Source organism: Seriola lalandi, unplaced genomic scaffold (genome assembly GCF_002814215.2).
Source record: "Seriola lalandi dorsalis isolate HSWRI2012SDOR001 ecotype SW California unplaced genomic scaffold, Sedor1 jcf7180002053798, whole genome shotgun sequence".
Lineage (NCBI taxonomy): Eukaryota > Metazoa > Chordata > Actinopteri > Carangiformes > Carangidae > Seriola > Seriola lalandi.
In genome coordinates, this window is record NW_019524351.1 from 140,119 (window position 1) to 159,992 (window position 19,874).

At 44.2% G+C, this 19,874-nt stretch overlaps 1 protein-coding gene across 1 annotated transcript in view; it reads right to left on the reverse strand.

The window, feature by feature from the left end:
* Positions 1 to 19,874, reverse strand: part of mpp7a (MAGUK p55 scaffold protein 7a) — a 135,420-nt gene that overhangs the window by 41,467 nt on the left and 74,079 nt on the right. Inside the window, exons 6-9 of the mRNA XM_023401876.2 lie at positions 17,942 to 18,073; positions 3,175 to 3,256; positions 2,584 to 2,669; positions 1,798 to 1,872 (exon numbers count right to left, since the gene is read on the reverse strand). Of these exons, the coding sequence (XP_023257644.1) occupies positions 1,798 to 1,872; positions 2,584 to 2,669; positions 3,175 to 3,256; positions 17,942 to 18,073 (375 nt within the window). The remainder of the gene's footprint in view (positions 1 to 1,797; positions 1,873 to 2,583; positions 2,670 to 3,174; positions 3,257 to 17,941; positions 18,074 to 19,874) is intronic.

The following is a 19,874-nucleotide window of genomic DNA, read 5'->3' on the forward strand; positions in this document are numbered from 1 at the left end:
TATCCTGAGTCAGAGCCTCCAGTTGGATGTTCTCTCTTTTACCCGCTGACTTTCTCTAATTCTAAACACAAGCTAATATCAGTAATCTTTCCACACCGAGGAACAAACCAATACAGAGAAAGAGGTTGTTTTCTTTCTTTAAGGAGTTGCTGTAATTTGCTTTGGCAGTGAGGGTGGGACACACCTCATCAACACAAAGAAAGTTGGACCATATAGTGGAAAAATCTCTGACATCTTTTCCTGTTGTGGGCGGCGAGCTGCAACCTAAAGCACCTTGCTTCGTCTTCCGTCCAAATTGAGTTCTGTCATGATGAGTTATCACTCCTAAGACACCTCAGTACATGTGGAAAGGAAAAAAAAGAGAAGGAAGGAAAGTGTGTATGTGTGAGAGAAAGAAAAACGTGGTAGAGGGAGGGTGAGATTAAATTTTTCGATGTCCCATTGATTTAAAGGGTGCTTTGTGCCATGTAGTGAAATTATGTTTCAGACAGAGATGTTTTGTTTGGGTCATAACAGCCGTTTTGGCCACTAAACCCTCCAGCAGAATACACTCATACATCTACACACTAAGATGTGCTACATTTCTTCCGTTGGCTCAGCTTTTTCTTTGGCCTGGACGTGTTCAGCCATTGCGCTGCCCTTTGATGCATCTACACCACCTGATGTTAAGAGCAAAGGCTATTTTCATGAAGGAGTGGCTGAGTGTTTGGCACTGGATGACTATTTGTCAGATGGGCTCTTTAAGCAGCCAGACAGATTCAACCATTACATGATGACAAAGGATGTAAGTGGCCCACCCTGTCCTCAGCGCCTCTGTTGCACATGCAGGGTGGGCTGCCGGGGGATGGATGATAAACCGCCTTCGACCCTGGAGCTTAAAGACGGGGAGTTGATCCAGTTTCTGTCTGCTACTGATAGATGAGCGTGTGAGAAATGGTGTATCAACACCCCAGTGGGTGACTGGTGGGCTGGTCGGAGTGACAGCTAAACCACCATTAAAATGGATGGATACAAGGTTCTGTCTACTGGTGCATCTTATTGTAACAGTTGTTATTCGCCTTTTCCCAGAGAGATATTTACAGAAGTCTACTGCAGGTTATTGTGTTGATTAATGTTACAGTATTTAAGGCTAATTTCCATCCTTCACACCACTCATTTACTACCCCCCCCCCATCCTGTCACTGGCTCACAAAGCTAAGCTAGCTAAGCTTCAAATAAGTCTGGCTCTGAATCGCCATCTGGGGTAGTAGACATGTGGCCAGTGTACATTACAATAACAATCAGTAACTACGGTTAAATGAAATTTCATCTAAGCATTAACATGGCTAAAATGCGTCCAGGGTTATCCAGGGGAATACAGGGATGCAAGAGCAACAATCTGAAAGAACTGCAAGGGTGCGAGGTGTGAGGGTCTGGGTCTGGGTTTGAATGCATTTGAATATGTGAAGGGGCATGTTCTCTTAAAAAAGGCTTTATGAAGAAAAATGTTAATATTCCTCAGTGTAAGATATTGCCAAGCGTATAGTTTGTATAGTTTGTTTTTGGTTTCTAGTGTCAAAACATTTCAGTAATGCTCCCTAGTCCTACACCGGGCCTGGTTACTGTATTTCCCCTTCTCATTACCACTATACAACTCTCCTCTTTCCTTGCACATACATCATTTCCTCACTGTGGCTCGAAAACAATGTTCTGCATCCAACAAAAAGGTATCACGCCGGAGCAGAGGAGTTCACTCTGTTTTTTAAGTCAATGAGTGTAACCCAATCAACTTAATGATTAAGCCAGGACGGGGCCTACCTTTGGCTCCTTGGTTGGCGGCTCCTCCTTGACACTGGGAACAACTTTAAAGGTAATGGCTCCTTGTGACTGGGCCTGAATATTGGGAGAGACAAGTTAGATACAGAAGGTTAGGTCGAGACAGAGGGGGTGAGGAAACAGCAGTCATCTGCCCTTGCAAATATTTCACAAAGCACCTAATCCAATGAGAGTCCCAGAATGCAAAGCACAGTGTGATTTTTCAGCAGAGGAAGGGTTATTAGGATTGGATGTCTCTGCTTGAAAGGGAGTGTGGGGCGTGTGGGGGTTAAAGGAGGAGTGTTGAGAGCTATCATCTGCCTTTATGTCTGAGAAGGCCTCTAGTTTAAGAGGCTCTCTCTTTCCTCTCCAGTTGTCCCTCCTGGCAGAGTCCTGGCCCATGACAGAGCTCATTTGAGGCCTGCGGCAGAGTCTGCTTGGATGGAGTACTGAGCATCAGTCTCGTCCAGGGGGGGGGCCCGCGTGGCTCAATGCATGTGGTCTTAAGGCCAGGAAAGACTTGTAGAGAAAGGCCAGTGTTTGGTTTTCAGCGCAGTGACGGGATCCACAGGGTCCTGGATGAGTTAGGGGAGGTTTTTGCCATCACAGACTAGGAATGTTATGTTCTCCAAGGGAGTGGAGCTAAAACACAGGAGACACCCTTGGACATAGACACACAGACACACACACAGACACACACACACACACACACACACACACACACACACACACACACACACACACACACACACACACAGGGCTGAATGAAGTCAAACACATGAGGCTTACCAGAATACGAATGATTTCCTCTGGTTTCTTGTCATCCACAGGGATTCCATTGACCTCCTTCAGTTCATCCCCAACATGAATCAGTCCTGCCACACAGAAACAAAAAAGTCTGCATATCTACAATCACCCTGATATTCCGTTACTCTAACGTCCTAATACAAGTGAGCTACTGTGTAAAAGTCCGGTGCTTACAAAGCCCGGGGATGTGTACAGTACACCAGATTAATGTTTATCGTCATGGTGGCATTTGAGGTTGGAGAGGAATCAAAACATCATTGTTGACACATGTGGAAATTTGCCTTTGGCTTCACTGTGGCAGAGCTGAAAAACAGACTGGACACAATGAATACAAAGTCAAACAGAAAACATGTGGACAACATAGCAGAGCTGCTTAGTATGCTTGTCATTCATGCTCACATTCACAAATTGGAAATGTACAATCTGGCAAATTCAGACTCATAAGATAATTCCTGCATACATCCCCTTCTTTGTTGCACACCGGACATAATCTACTTGTACTGTAGATCACTCCAGACTGCAGCCTCACATGACTGAACCCACACAGGAGAGAAAAAAGAGGTTGGAACTGACCGCTTCTGTCGGCCGCCCCTCCTCTCATGATCCGGGCCACGAGGATGGCTCCTGTGTGTTCGTCACGTATTATTGTTGCTCCCTACGGACGAAGAAAAGAGGAGGATTCCAGTTTCATATCAAATGAAAATGACTGAATCAGAGGTATCTGGTGGAAATTTTAGGAGCTGAACTACTGATAGTGAACCTTTTCTTTTAAATGACAAATAGAACAAAAATCCCATCATCATATTTTTTATATTTTTTTCAGTGACAATGAAATGCAAAAACTGAAATCATGACTTACAATAATCGCAATATAATTCTTTAGCATGTCGTTCAGCTCTAGGTGATGAATAACACAGTGAGGGATCATTTTAAACTGTAAACCAATGCAACATCAGCAAAGGGGACAAAAGCTAAAAGGGGTGTCCACTTCAATTCACCTTTAAACCTAAATTTAAAATTCTGCATGCAATTCTGCGAGGAAACAACAACAGATCAACAACAATAACAGAATATGAGCATTCAGGTGACATTATCCAACAACTGCACAATGAATGATCTCAAAGGATGGGTAGACTGCTGTAGTGTGAATCACTCCGTCACTGCAGGAGTAGTGGCAATCTTTACACAAAGAGCTGGCCTAGACGCAGAGGGCGAAGGGTCAAGCAGGTACGAGGTTGTTGACTCAAAACACATAGAAACACCCACAGTAGCTAAAGCCTTCTCTGTCCTCCTTTATGGGCTTGCTGCTCAGCCAAAAACACACACAGAGAGGAGGATAGTGTTTCAACCTTCTTATTTGTAATGACGGTGTTCAGCAGTGATGCATTTACCAGAAAACCCAAAACGCCTTTTGCATTTACTATAAAACAATAGTTTTAATGGGTGCCAACCTGTCACAGCCCTCCCACAAACAGCATCTAGGCACCAACCTGGCTGGGACTTAGGATGTTACAGAAGAACAAACCGCAACTTAACGTGAGAGTCATCCTCGCTTGGGCCTGATGACCCGAACCAGACAGATGCGTCGTCTAGTCGCGGCTGCAACTCATCCTTCCATCCTCTCCGAGCTGCTATTCCCATCATCCCCGAAGATTGTTTTTATTTCTCTAGCGAGGAAAAAAAAAAAGTAACAGGGCAGGAGCCTTCCTCACCCCGCTCGTCAGCCGTGCTTTATTTCAGCTGTCCGAACCCATTCCCGCCCGGGTCGACCGCTGGAGTACAACAAGCACGGCCCTCTGGTTGGTGATATTTTTCTGTTTGCCTTCCTCTGACAGGTCCAAAGTAGTTCTGGCTGCTACCATCAATGGGAAGCACAGGAGGAGATATCAAAACAACCCCCTCAAAGACCAAAGGAGCCTCTGGTTTGTGCCACTTCGCCGATCTATTAGCGTGTCATCTTGGTTATTTTCATGACCTATTCACACCTAATGGTTTTCCTCGTAGATAATGGTTTCCTCAAGGCCTTTGTGGTGGGTGCAGAGATGGAAACAGGGAAAGACATCAGGATGAGACAGCGGCAGTGTCTGAAGAGAGTTGTGGACCTAATGGAATAATTGGGATAATTAAAGAGACTCGGAGAGGTTGCAGTGGGAGAGAAATCAGAGGAGCAGGTCAGCGAGAGGGGAAGGCACTGTCAGACCCCCATGTCAGGGTCACACATAACCCCAGCAGTGTGACTTAAAGCAGCTGTCTGTGATGCAATGGCCCCCGGCGGACAGACAGACAGACAGACAGACAGACAGACAGACAGAGAGACCCTTTCTGTGTCTGCTTGTCTGAAAGAATAGAGCGCGGCAGGGAAAGAGACGGACTGTGACAGACAACAGGGTGAGATGGGGAGTTTGTAGGAAATCTCACAGGAGTATTCAGACATGTGGTCATTAACTTTCTCTCTCTACTTTTTCTGTCTCCTTCTTCGAGCTGGCTGATGGCCAGAGGTATGATGGATGTTTTTATTGTGTCCCCCGGGTCCCTGGTGGCTGGTGGCAGTTTAAAGGCTAACCAAACAGCAGAGAGGCAGCCTTGGACTCAAAAGTCTGTAACGGCGATGGGCTGCTCAAACTCCACAGACGTGCTCCACACCACATGTCTATGGCTATCTATGGAATCTGTTCACATATGGTGTGTAGATATAAATCGTGTTTTGACACATATGGCTTAAATCACAAGTTGAAACCCTGATGCCATTTAGAAACACCACTTTTACGACTTTTATTGCAAGTGGCAATGGTGATTATAGAGCAGCACATTTAGCATGCAAACACGAAAAGGATGGGGTCATGAACCCAGATCTCTGGGAAGCGAGCAGACCATTATATTCCCATTCAAACCACCATGCTTTATGAGTTTTAACACCAGCAGAGAAACAAACACAGGTATCAGTGAACATATTTGCCCAAACTCGTTCTCTTTATACACCTCACTGACTCTCTACTAGGGCTTCTTTGAAGATTCTCATCTGACCCACTGCCCTCCAACGTAACGGGCCCATGTAGGCGAGCCAAGCCAACAGCAAGGGAGACGGGGATTTATGAGATGAGGGGGGGACCTCCCTTCATAATCTGGCCAGCCCCAGTCTGAACTCAGCACTGGTACAGTAGCCAAATGAGCTCTGTCTGATAAGAGAAGCTGAGGGAGGCCAAAACGCTCCAGTGGCAACACGAGCGAGCCAAACTGGAGGGTAAGTGGAAGAACAGAGGAGGACTGACGAGCTGACTGGGAGGGAGGTGGAGGAGGTAGACGGTGGGTACATGAGAGGGGGTTTTAGTTGAAAGTGAGTGTGGCTGTGAGTGAGTGAGTGAGTGAGTGAGTGAACAAATAAGAAGAAAGTATAAAGTGAAGGGATATGATGAGAGATCATGATAGACAAACAGCAGGAAAGAAAAAGAAAGAGATAGAGGTTAAAAAAAAAAAGACGTGGCATTGTTTGCAGACAGATTTTCACTGGCGCTGATATCCAGCTCAACAAGTCTTTTATTCTTGCATTACGTGCCCTTTTTTTTTTATCTTTATTAAATGAAAAGTTCCGTCTATCACGCCGAGATTTTCAATGCCAAAAGTGAAAACAGTAAAACTGTACTTCAGGCAAGTGAAATTATTTCACCCCACTGATATAATGATTGACTTTTTCTTTTTTTTTAAAGGAGGATTATAAGTCTATGAAATACTTCATTGTTTTTGCTATAAGTCAATTTCACACAGACAGACAGCATGTTGGTTTTCTTAAGGCTGAAACACGCTTCACGTACGTGAACCTGCACTGGTTCAGTGGGAGACGAATGCATGGCTGTTTTTTAACATACATAAAACTTCAACACCTCACCTCAGAGTTTTTTCTATCCTCATTCCCAACTTCCCAACCCAAGTTTTCCCTGATCCTTGATTATTTCGAGTGCACAACACTTCCCCTTCCACCTCATTACAATCTACAGTTCACCTTCATCCCTCAATCCTCCGGGGGTGTAACAGCCTCTCCTGGAGGCCTGACGAATGCCTTGGAAGCACTGAGAGGCAGCTGGAACGAGGAGGGGGTAAATCCAACCTCCTGAACTCGGCATCACCTTCCCCTGTGCCTTGATACCCTATGGGTGCTATCATCAGCATTCAGCCTTGCATGACCACTAATGAGGAGTCCCTGCTCTGTTAAACAAATACATAAACAGTCAGGCTAGAACCTAAATAAGCTGCATAATGTGTGTGTGTGTGTGTATGTGTGTGTGTGTGTGTGTGTGTGTGTGTGTGGCAGGGGGGAGGCATACACAAGGAAGAAACAAGGTAGGTAAAGACCCTCAAGCACCAAGATGGGCTTCCTGGTGTAGCAGCTAAGCATTAGCACAAGGTTTACACCGAGCCTTCAACGCCTGCTGGCACATGGAAGCCATTTCAGACTTTTCCCTGCGTATGGAAACAGTACAGGAAGTCAGAAGGGGAATGTCTACGTCTGTCAAAGCACATACACGCATGAGTGACAGCATGTGTAGGTGTGTTTTTGAGTGCACGCAAGCGTGTCTACGTGTGTGTTTCTATGAGAGCGCCTACCTAAAGTCAGGCCAAACAGGCCCGAGAGAAACCTCAAAAGACTGGATGATTGATGCCGGACAGTCACTAAACCTGATGAATGGGCTACGCTATGTTAGCAATTAGAGACGAGGCGCCACTTAACCATCAAGTAGCTCAACTCCACTGTTAGCACAGAAAAAAGATAGTATTGTGTGTGGATAAGATGGTGAAAAACCTTTTTTTTTTTTTATTTAAGTGTTGTTTGGGACTGATTTGCTCTTCCTGCTGTCAACCATTGCTGCAGTTTGCCCTTTAGATGAGCATAAAAGAGGAAGTCTCTCCAGAAATTACACACTGAAGAGCACAGAAATACACAGTCAAAAATAGAGACGAGAGGGGGTTCATCTTGGACTGAGGAGGTCCTTCTAGCTGTGGTCAATTAGTCATGAGTAAGGCGATCCGAAGCCTCCACTCCTAACGTGATCAGCTCCATATGCAGCCACTGCTCCTAGCTCTATTCCTCAATTTCTAACACATAAATGCCTCCGATTGTTATTGTTGGGCTGGCCCGAACGCAACAGGCTTATTCTCCGCTGTCTGATGAGGAGAACTCGAGTGACGCTTGTCCATATCAAGCCATCACCCCTCCCAGCGAACGCGCTGGAGCACACATGCCGACATGGCAGCCACATTAAGTATGTGATGACAAATGGCTCACACCTCATATAGTGCAGGAAAAAAAGAGAGAGAATAGGGACTAAAATTTGGATCCCCCTCCTGTATGAGAGTGTGTGTTTATTAGAGGGAATGGAATGGAGGCAAGATTGTCCAGGGAACTGTCAGCGCACAGTAGTGCCATGAAACTTCAGCAGATAAGAGGAGTAAGACAAGCTGAATGTTGGATGTCTCATCATGTTAGCTTGGCCCCAACAAGGTTCTGGCAAGCTAAGCCTTTATGGGGCAATCAGAGTGCCCTCTGGCTGATGGACTGGATGGATGGCTGGATGACATGATGGAAGCTGGCTGGCTTGTACTCTGGTTGTATGGATGACGAGAGGGCTGGCTGGCTGGCTGGCTGGCGGTCTTGGCCTGGCTCATCATAAGTCTCGGGGTCTAGTGCAGGCTTTGTGTGGCCTGTCTAGTAAGTGGGATCCTAAGATCTCTTTACCTTAGCCCTGGCCACAACTAAAGCCACTCCACTCTTCCTAACCCACCAGGGAAAACAAGCACGTCGCTCCATTTCAAACACACGGCCCTCGGCCCGTAACGACCACTCAAAACATCGCCCCGTGAACCGAACCAAACGCCGTGGCATTTGACAAACATTATTTCTCCCTCCAAATTGAGAGCGACATGGGAAAACAAACACGAGCGGCCCGGGCAGAGAGGCCGACGTGTTTTGACATGATGTCACTTAACAGCAAAAGTGTAACGGCGACAATAAACTCCTGCCGACTGCTGTGTTGACTGCTGTGTTTAGAGGTATAAATACAAGTGTAGTGGAAACACATGCTGGCGTTCTTCACACCAGATGTCGACCATGGAAAAACCAAATACAAAGTGGGAATGGGCCTCCTGGACATTAAAATACAATTACCTCCAATCATATCTGGTGTTGGAGTGTGTCATTTCATCTTACCTCACTGAGATGGCATAGAGCCCCCCACACATAACGTACATGACCGTTCCACACGCTGGGCCCAGCATATTTATGAGTTCTTACATACTTTCTCAAATGCTGCAGACTGCAGTGCTGCTCAGAAAGAGTAAAATCATGTAATATTAGTATTCGCTTATGATCAGAAAATCCATTTAGCGTTATGGTCACCTATAAAGATTAATACAGTGCTGTAAAGAATTAGCAGGAGCCCAGATGAAAATCTACACTATTGTTGCAAAGAGGAAGAAAAAATAAAGAAGCCGGAGTCCAATTTAAAATCTACTTGAGGTTTTACATCAAATGATTTTTCTAGCTGATGCAAGCCGCTGCAGGCCGATTCCCTTTGGGTGACCCGTTGCATGCCTTTCCACCTGTTTTATTAAATCACTTGTGATTGCAACTAATAAAAGCTACTCCTCCCTCCCCACCTTTTCTCCCTCAGACCTCGTCTGCCTCTCAGACTAAACCAGGCTCTGGTTTCCCTTTTTATTTCCTTAACCTCGGTCTTGACCTACCAGTCGTAATTAACAAGTATACTGAGAAAAAGGAAAATTGCGGGTCATTATTATGATAATTATGGCGAGCAGGAGGGATTCCAGGAGAAGCTGCCAGGTAGTGTAATGCAGAAGGCCCTCTGACGGGACGGCTTACCTTCATTTGTCTTTCTCCACCCCCTCTTTCCTTTTCCTCCTCTGCCTCTTTAAACCTTAATTTTAGAGCAAGTCATTACCCTGTTGCTATGAAAACACACTTAGCAGCCCACCTCAGTACTTCAGACAGGTGCCGGGTGTGTGAATCTGTGTGTAAATGTGGAGCTATCTCACCGAATGTGTGTATTTGTTTCCATACTGTCCACATGAATCACCGTGTAGACAGAGCGGAATCACCATCTCTTTGCTGTGAGCTGGACAGTGCCAGGTATTTAGTCATTATGTACTGTATGTGTGTGTTTCTTGTCTGAGAGCCCTGCCTGGGCTGTATGAGTGCATACAAAGAGACAGTTGTGTCACGGGGAGAGGTCTATCTCTTGCTCTGGGATTGTTTAGCGTTTTCCCTGTCGTTACACCAAGTAAAGAAAACAGCACTTTCACATGTCACTTTTCATTTCCAAAGCAGGCTGAAAAGCAGGGCTGCCGAGGAGCGCCCGGCCCGACGGGCAACAATGCCGGCATTCAGCCTCCGAGCTCCCTGGCTCTCAGCAGAAAGGAGCAGGAGTGTCGGGATGTGTGTCCACGGTTATGATTACACAAGACGGGAGGAAGACGTTTTATTTAAGAGTGCCGTGAGATTAGGATCTGGGAATGCCTCAGATGTGGCTTTGGAAACCCTGTGTGTTTTCACATTCACAACTCAACAGGCTGCGAGGGTGGTGTAGCAGCCGCTGGGCCTCAAGTGCTGTACAAGAACACACATAAGAACAAACACAGGGGCTTTTCCATGTCTGCTTTATGCAATATTGTTTTTCTCTTTCGTAGCCCGGTGCTCTGTGTATCTATAAACAGTCTCAATGGATTTTAAATGAAATAAAAATTTCATATTTTCAGTATTTTATTTGTATAAACTAAGAATAGAGACTTTTATCCTCCTCTACATGGACACATACAGTATTGAGCCGGCATAACCACCAAAGCTTATCTATGATAAAATGTGATAGACTTAATAATAACAGCAACTCTAAATGGAATAAAAATGGTCCTCTCCTCATGTTTTTGGCATTTTGCCTCCGTCAGATAGAGACAATAGAGGAGAGAGGGGTCACATGCATGAAACGTCCAAAGCCGTAATCAAAACTGTTAAATGCATTTTACTCACTTGCTATCTCAAATCCAATAAAAGGCGGATAAAATTACATCATCCTCTCAGTGAGTATTTCTTGGCTGTAAGACGCGCAGTCTAAATGATCCTTTTATTCCCTGCGTGAAGTTTTGAAGTAACTTTGGCTCGACACTCAGCGATAATATGGACATTTCTGAATTATCTCTATTGTGTGTCACGTTGACGAATACACTGGGCCTCTAATCCTTTAACTGAACACGTAGGGTTTTGGGTGAAAAACAATCAACCCTGCAAAAGTTCTGTGCAAAGTAAACATCATATGTATATCACAGCAAATTCTAGATTTATCCAATTAGGTCCAGTTGTCAATCACAATGCATTTACTGGACTTAAAGTTATAACTTTTCCACATTAATAAGTCTCAAAATGACTAGACCTATGTTATATATTTATAGAGTTGTGTACTTACATTATCCCAAATGTTTCCAGCAAATTATCAAACCTATAGAAAAACGTGATTTTAAACCTGGTAACGGTCCCTTTCATTTGGTCTTCTGTCAATAACATCATATTCCCTATGTGCATGTTGTTGTGGTTGCCTGCCAGAAGCTCAAAATCGACTTTTATACAGTTTTAAGTCACATTTTAAGATACACTTTTTGCACCTTGGTCATTTTCAACTATGTATTTTAACCGGAAAAAGCCAAGCAAATATTAGGCAGCTCAGCTCTCAGCCCCTCCTGGTACAAAACCTCCTGAATGTCTGCTTCATAAGTTATCAGAGAAACAGTCTAAACAAAGGTAACCAGTCTCAGCTCCGAGCACTTCCCTGATGTCTCGTGTCCTCCGTACAGCGTCGGCGAAACACTGACTTTAAATGTGAAAGTGCTTTATTCAGTGTTTTACTGGTTATAATCACTTTACAAAATACAGTATGTGTGTGGTAAAAAATTAATGTCTTCATTAGTATTATAGATAACTAATTATTATTAGTTACTTGAAATTTAATAAATTGTTTATATTTATAATATTTGCACTATTATTTGCAGTATTTTCATAAACAATGTGTGGTTGCACTACGACACACACACACACACACACACACACACACACACACACACACACACACACAGATAAAACACCACTGATGCAAAAGAAATAAAATCAAACAGAAATAACTAGACACACATAATAACACATGCACATATAGGTGCACACACACACACACTGGCAGTTGCACACCATGACACACGTGGGCCACTCAACAACAGCAGTGCTCTCCACTTGTCTGTGTGCTTTCGGACGTGGTGCTCCATCTTCCTTTGCAGCACTCCCAGGACACCGCGGCCTAATCCATCAAGTGACAGACGTATTGCTTTTAAAGCACACGGGCCTATCTGTAAAACACTAACATGTGTGCTGTCTGCTCTAATCTCATTAGCTGCTCCATTAATTTCCAGCCAGTGTCATTACTTTCCCCTTGCTTTCCACGTTCTGATGTAAACAGACAACAGACGAGTCGAGTCTTTTCTTAAAAACACACATCTATCTGGTCCTGCGCTTTGATAACTTTCTCAATTCTCAAACTTTATCCACCCTGTAAACCTGAGTTTGTATAGATCCATGCCAGCACAGTTTTAATACATAATAAAGTGGATGGTTTAGACTCAACTGAGAAGAACACTGACCGCAACTATCTGAATGAATGTGTTTGTGAAGGCTTGCAGACAAATGGAATCAGAGCTGCCATGATCCGACCGTCCTAATTGTGTCAGAGAGAAGAGGAGGCCCGTCTGCCGCAGATGAGAAAAGCATGGCATGTAAAATTGCCAATAGTTCATTCCAGCCACAACCATTCATGGAAAACTAAGCTCGTCACAAGCTGAATCGATCACAAGACTTTCCTGTCTCATTGCAATTATCAACTCCCTTATTAAGTAAAGAAAATCCACCAGCATCAATCATGGAGTTGGAGCTTTTACAATAATAATGTTGGACATGTCATCCATATTCTTGTGTGCACTGACTACTATAGCTCTGAAGTCGAACCAGTGCTATTTGTGGGTCTATAATGAGAAGTCCAGCTGATCCACTGGTATCCAGCGGCTGGGGCAGCTGGGTGGCCGAGCCCAGTGGTAGTATAGTTGTATTGATCGGTGCTGGCTGATGCCCTGCAGGACGCTATGTAGGCTGGCACTGCAAAATGGATGGCATGGACCCTGCAATCTAGTGTTTCCATTTAGTTCCACCCAGTGACACCCAGTCGTGATGGGGAAACCAATCCTGTGCAACAACACGGAGCAGAGAGAAAAAGAAGAGCAGAGGAAGGAGAGCGATAGAGCCTGATATTGACCCTGTCACATTCCTGGCAGCAGTGGTTTTATGGTTGCTAATGATGCTTAACAACCTGGGATGGAAGAATCAAGCAAGTAAAGGATGGATGGAGTGTCAATTTTGCACTGGTAATATTGCTCAAAGGCACAACAGGAATGTGGAATAAATGTGCACGAAATATATACCTCTGAACAACAGGTGTTCATATGGACAGAGAGGGGAGAAGGGGGTGACACTTTACTTGAAAGACAGTGAAATACATAATTAAATTGTAATATCTTCCTTTACATCACTTCAAATAAAATGTGTTACCAAAAATTGAAATGCACAAGAACGACCGGAGAAAACGGTCCTGATAGAAAAACCAGATGAATTAAAGAGTAGGAGCAAGAGAGACTGAGACTGTGAGAGATGGCGTGTTAGTCAGAGGGAAAACTTAAGATGAACAGAGTGGGAGAAGTGAATGAACAGCGCTCCGACAGTGATGAGGTCCGGCACGACTGAGTGGCACTGAGCGAGAGCCGACAAGTGATGTACAAAACGAACATGAACACAGCAGGGCATATGCGCCAGCGAGCATCTCCAAGTCTGCTATTAACATCTGCGTCATAGAGATTCAGGAACATCCAAATGTGAGGAACAGAGCCGACCACAGCAGGCTTGTTGGCCTCTAATGTTCTCACATCATAGCGATGGTCACCCTGAGCAGCTGCGGTGTACCCGCCTCTGGGCCTTCAAAGTTGAGTTTTTTTTTTTTTTTCTTGCTATTTAACATATTTTTTGTGTGTGAGGACTCGGATTTTCCAGGATGCTTTGGGATGACGTAGCGGCTCCTCCACGGCAAAGAAATGTCAGCAAGTTCTTCAGTCAGTAATTCATACAGTGATGATTACAAATAGTCCGATACGACATATCACTTCACCAGTACCAAGAAAGTGACGCTTAAGTCTAGATAAATGGTGATTTAAGATTTTGTTATCAACAACAAAAGCTTTAACACTATATAACTTTTTAAAGTGGACATGTTTGTAGCCCATGTTTTAGGCCTCTCCATCCAAGCTCCAAGCTCCTGGATCTGGACTTCAATTGTGTAACACCAGTGCATTTTGGCTCCCTCCAGCTTTTGTCTACAGCTCTGCTATTAGTCAGTCTGCACTCAAGCCCTTTATCACCAGAGGCAAACTTCACCAGTATATCAGCTACACTGCCACATACTCAGCCCTGACCTCACGCAACCTCCTTAACACTCAAGTTTAGACCTCCACCGAAACTGCTCGGCAACCTCATCCAAGATAACACATTCTTTCAATAAGAGGACGTGGCAGAGCTGAAGTTCCTGTATGCGCGCACATGTTTACGCCGCTCTCCAAACCCAATTATTTAATTGTCCTGACACCTGAGCTAATAAATCAGCCGGTTTGGGAAAGCAGCGAGACAGCACAGAGTACAGCAGAGAGAAGAAGAAGAAGAGGGAGGTCGTCCTGAAAGATAGAGTTTTTACTGTTTCACTGAAATGTGGCATGAAGTCACGCTCTGAGAAATGATAGCAATTAATCAGAGCTACTGAATACAAACCACTCAACTAATCACAATTAACTTAATGGATGAGTCACTACGTGCTAACTACAGCCCAGTATACAGACCTCGTATCGTCCAGAAGTATAGAATGAAACAAACTCAGACCGAGAGGAAGACTGAAACAGAAAAATAAAAGAGCAGAGTAAGGAGAGACGGAAAGGAAATTAGACATTGTGCAGCCCCGTTGTTATGATGTCAAGTTTGAGAATTTCAGGTTGATTATACGAAATTGCAAGTTAAAGGGCACATCCAAATCAATTTGGTGCGGCGGTGAATGAGGACCCCTGCACAATTAGAGGGTTTTTTATTGGTTAGCAGAATGGCTGTGACTTCACCGTGAGCATCTGACCTGCTGGCTGTTTCCTTCATGTACGATCTAACTGTTCATTAGGGTCAGTTTCCCTTTATAGATCTGCAGGTTGTCAATCTTCTTGGGGCCAGAGGTAAATGCACAGCCTTAAAATGTACTGTCAAATTAGAGGGTCACAGAAACGGAGTAACTTCACCTTCACAAATGACAAAGTACCCCAAGTGTTTTTTTTTTGTGAGGACTATTAGGGCCAATTGTGCAAGTGCAAAATTTCAACTAATGTCAATGACATGTCAGCACATTTACAGAGCAAGGAGCTGTTGTGCTGGAACAATATTTTTTTGCAGAGCCAGTTCCATTTTTATGTCAAACCTTAACGACCAATAAAAAATAAATGTTATGAAAAGAAGGTGAACATAAAGTAAAGGTTTAAACCTTTTTTTTCTGTTTTTTTTTTGGGAAGGTAAAAGATTATGACAAACACTCTAAAAAAAAAAAAAAAAAAAGAGCTACGTGATGCTAAATGTTTGTAGACTGCAGCAAAGACAACAAGATAACAAGAACCGAGAAAGGAGTTCTCAGAGTGAGGTATGTTCACAGGTGTCACTTTCTGCTGCAAAGCCTTTTTGAAAACATTTCCCGCTGACAGGGAGTGAAAGGTTAATGTGCATTAAAATTCAGGGGCATAAATCTTGTGTGAAAAAGCCTTCAGCTACACAACAGTAGATAGTAGCCCCTGTAGAGGTCCCGCTTTCTTCATGAGAGTGTGTATTACTGCGGCAGTTTGTTTCACTCCCGCTGGAATTAGGTGATAAATGCAAGTCTTACTCTCCTGGGATGTATTAATTCTTCAGTGGTCACAGGACCAAAAGTGTGCAAACACAAACAGGATGATGGAAGTCTGTCCTGGTCCAAAAAGAGGCCAGAGTAGAGTCTGTTCTAATCTTCTTAGGTGACTGAAGTTGCCCTCTCTCTCTTTGTCCTCAACACAGAAACAAAACCATCAGACATGACATTTCTGAGATGGCTCTCTGCCACGATAGCAGTCCTTTAGTAATCATTGTTTTCCTTCATGCATACACAGAAAAACTCATGCCCTGCAGCAAGATCCCACTGTTGTCTACACCATGGTCAGGCCTAAATTATAGCCACAGGAGATTATGGGCAGTAGTTGTGCCCTGCGGGTCCTTTGGGCAGTTAAAGGGCAGCTATGACTCCTAAGAATGAAACCACCCCACAGCGATGGGCAGAAAGTTGCTTCCTGTTACTCCAGTGTGTAATATGTTATTGTGCAGTCTGATTTTGGTTTTCTCACTGCTATAAAATTAGTTGCAAAGGCAGATTCAGGGGCTGTTATAATTACCTTTAGGAATGAAATGTGTTTTTATCTAATGCAAGTTGGAATTATGATGATTTACTGCTATAAAACTGGTGGACTGTTTTGAATCACAGCCTGGTGGTGATACGGATGATATATTGTATTTGGAGAAAAACAACCAATGACAGTTCTTATAGAACTGACCTAGTGTTGACCTCTAAAAGAACAGTGAAGACAAAGCACCTTCTCTATTTAGATACAGTCACAATAACCAGGTTGCACCCTTAACCCATAAACTAAAACTGGGCCACTACTCTACTACAAAAACATATTCTACATAATTAACACCTTCAATGTTGCGCAATAATACACAGCATCACACGTCATAAATGTGTGTTTCAGATGAACTCAGGAGGCAAATCACTTGACAAAAAAGCATCAACTCACGTAATGGAATAACACCAGCTAGATGATTAAGCTGGCTGGGACGGGTGTAAATCACATTATGGTTTCAGGCAATGTGATCCAACATCACGCTCAGGAGAGGCCTTAGCAGGAAGCTGCCGCGACAATGTGTGTTGCGAGGGCGAGCCAGAATTCCTCCAAGCCACATTATTGCGTTCAGCAGCTCCACAGAACATGCAACGGGCAGGAACCCAAAAATGGCTTAGGTGTGTTCTCCTTTCCCCAGGGTGTGGTGAGAGGAGTGTGCCGGCCTGGAGCCAAGATGGTGGTCAGGGTGAAAACCACAAAGTGAAAATAGAGGCGGTCGGGGCCAGGACGGACATGTCCAGCACAGTGGGCAGGGCCTCAGAACACAACAAAGTGCGACGCTGACAGATGGAGGTCTTTCACAGGCCACTGAGAACTTGAGGAATTGAGTTCTTATGTGTCACAGACCAGAGGTCACTCAAGAGAATCGAGGAATCTCAACAAAGGCAAACAGAGATAATTATTCAAGAAAACTAAAAAAAGAGTAAAAAAAAAAACAACAAAGGTATGTGGCGCAACCAAAACCAGCACCAATTAGGTTTGTTGGGGTTACAGAAGCCCACTCCTATATGTGCCTCACCAGCTGACAAGACCAGGGGAATGCCTGGTATGGCAGTCATCTAACAATGCAGACACCCAGGATGGTGAGGGGTGGAGTGAGAACAAGAATGCCAGCCAAGATGTCCCTGCTATATGCTTGAGGCCCTGGGTCTAGACACATGGGTGTTTTTTTTTTTTTTTTTTACATCTAGGACGACGTCTGAAGAGCACGGACATGAGAGGCATGTTACAATAAGAGAGCAACACTGACCAGGGATAGAAAAGGAAGCCGTTCACAGACACCAAGCCTAGACTGGCTGAAAATACTCATGGCCAAGAGCAGGGTAATTGTGGTCGGCTTTGGTGTGCTTACAACTTCAAGGTTGTGGGTTGGATTCCCACAGGCGAGTACCTCAAAAGCAAAAAGTATGTATGGTATTGGCTTGACCTGTGGAGCGGAAACTGCTTTGATACAAGAGGTTTTCAGAAATTTGGGGATTAGTGAACAAAGCCTAGATAACAGGATTTTAACGATAAAAAGATGTTCACCACAAATAATTAAGAACCTGATGATAAATGTGCTAAGAGTGGAAGAGATGTGGAACAACATGCAACAAAAGGTCCCTGGTATTCCCTCACTCGAACCAGGGATGTTGTGGAAAGTGGTCTGCATCTTTACACGTCTTTAGGCAACCGAGGTGTATCGAAGATGTCATTTCAACTTCTTGAAACCTGTTGAAAACAAATACATAAATGATTTCTTGTCACTTACGAGAGGCTCCTTGTTTTTAACCAGTCGTATGATTTTCACTGAATCCTCATCGTCGTCGATGTCTTCAGGCAGCGGAGGTAGCTCGGGGTCATAACTCTTCTGGGCAACTGCGTCGTGGACCGTCAGAAGGCTCTAGAACAAGGAGAAAAATGGAGGGATTGATGGGGGGAAAGAAACAATTGGCAAGGGTTATCAGTCAAACCATAAAGACCTTAGATTTACCCTGGTACAATTAGCAATACAGAGCAGAGCAAAACATGCTATTAAGAGTTCAATCTATCACTTCTTTCTTTGAGCAGAACAGAGAAAATGCAGAGACTGTAAGGAGGATGGTTATGAATTGGGGTTTCTCCCTCAAGTGCTGGGTGATGGATTTGAAAGCATTCAGGGCCAGTTCTTGTAGCTACATGTGCTAATTGTCATTAGGCCCATGCTCTCCCTCCATACATCTCTCTGATTAAAGGCAACCAGCACCCGCCCTGGACCATTGCTCACCAGGGACTGCAAGTGGAGGGGTGGGGGTAACTTTGGCCACTCTTCTCAGTGCCGATGCTTTCCAGGGCAAGGTGGTGAACACTATGAGAGGCGATGTTCTACACTGTTCGGCGGCAGGCTCAAAGCAATGAAGTTCTCAGCCGCCTCAGATATTTCACACATTCACGAGCAGACATAAAAAAGAGACGGGACACAGACAAGAATGATGCCATTGAGACATTCATTTTTCAAACTATTTAACGACTCCATGTCCGGACCAAGATGCAGCTGGACGCGTGCTGCTTTTTCCGTGGTTGAGGAGGGGAGAGAAAAGTGAGAAAAACATCTTCCACCTCATGTGCCAGACAAAAGTAGACAGGGAGAGGGAGGGAGAGAGAGAGAGAGAGAGAGAGAGAGAGAGAGGGAGAGAGAGAGAGAGAGAGGGATATGGTGAGAAGAGGAGCAGTGTGTTTTATGACATGGGAGCATGCTGCAGTACAGCGTTCAAGATGTTGCTAACTGGGAGCAGATGAGTGTAGGAGACATAACTGGGTCTCTGTGGCTGGGATCCACCGAGAGACAAGCTGACCAGGCGCACGCACGCACGCACGCACGCACGCACGCACGCACGCACGCACGCACGCACGCAAGCACAGAGTTTATCTTGTATACTTGTGAGAATTTATTTTTTTTATTATTTATTCCCTTGGTCCTGATGATGATGATTAAAGGATCATTCCAGTTTGTTACAACTTTGGTATTACTTTTGTATTTTTAACCATCATTTCTATCAGTATTAATAACATTATATGAACATTGTATGACAGGGAAAGTCCTGTCCTGTCCTTGATGCACATCATTCCCCATCTCTCTCTTGCCTCTGATTTCCACCTCTCTACTGTCCAATCTTTAATAAAGGCATAAGTTCAGTGTTTCCCAAAGGTTGAGAATTTAAAGATGTCCCCTAAACGCCTCACATGCAGGCTATCGGAAGACACTCGCAAGGTGGGTACATCCAGGAACACCCTGGCTTAACTTTGAAGTGAAGCTCTACATTTAGTAGGTTAAATAATCTATCTAAACTGCTGGCTTGTTCACTAGCTGTCTGATCATCTGTCTGTTTGTGTTTCTTGTTCCTGTCGGACTTTGCTGTAGCACAGATTGCCGTGTTCCCATATCTCAGCGATTACTTTGATGGGTACATCATAATCATAGCCAGTAAAAACGATGGCCAAAGCTAGAAAAGTAATATCCAAGTTGTAATGGACCATCATTTTTCTTTAACTCACTTACCCTAATACCTGATGTCAACTTTTACTCTAAATCTAACAGTGATACTAACCCTAAAGAGGGTTCTAACTCTAAACTAATCCGCCAGAGCAGTGCAGACCAGACAAAACAAGAACAAAAAAATTCAAAATCCCAGAAGAACACAAATTTAATTCCACATTTTTCTCTT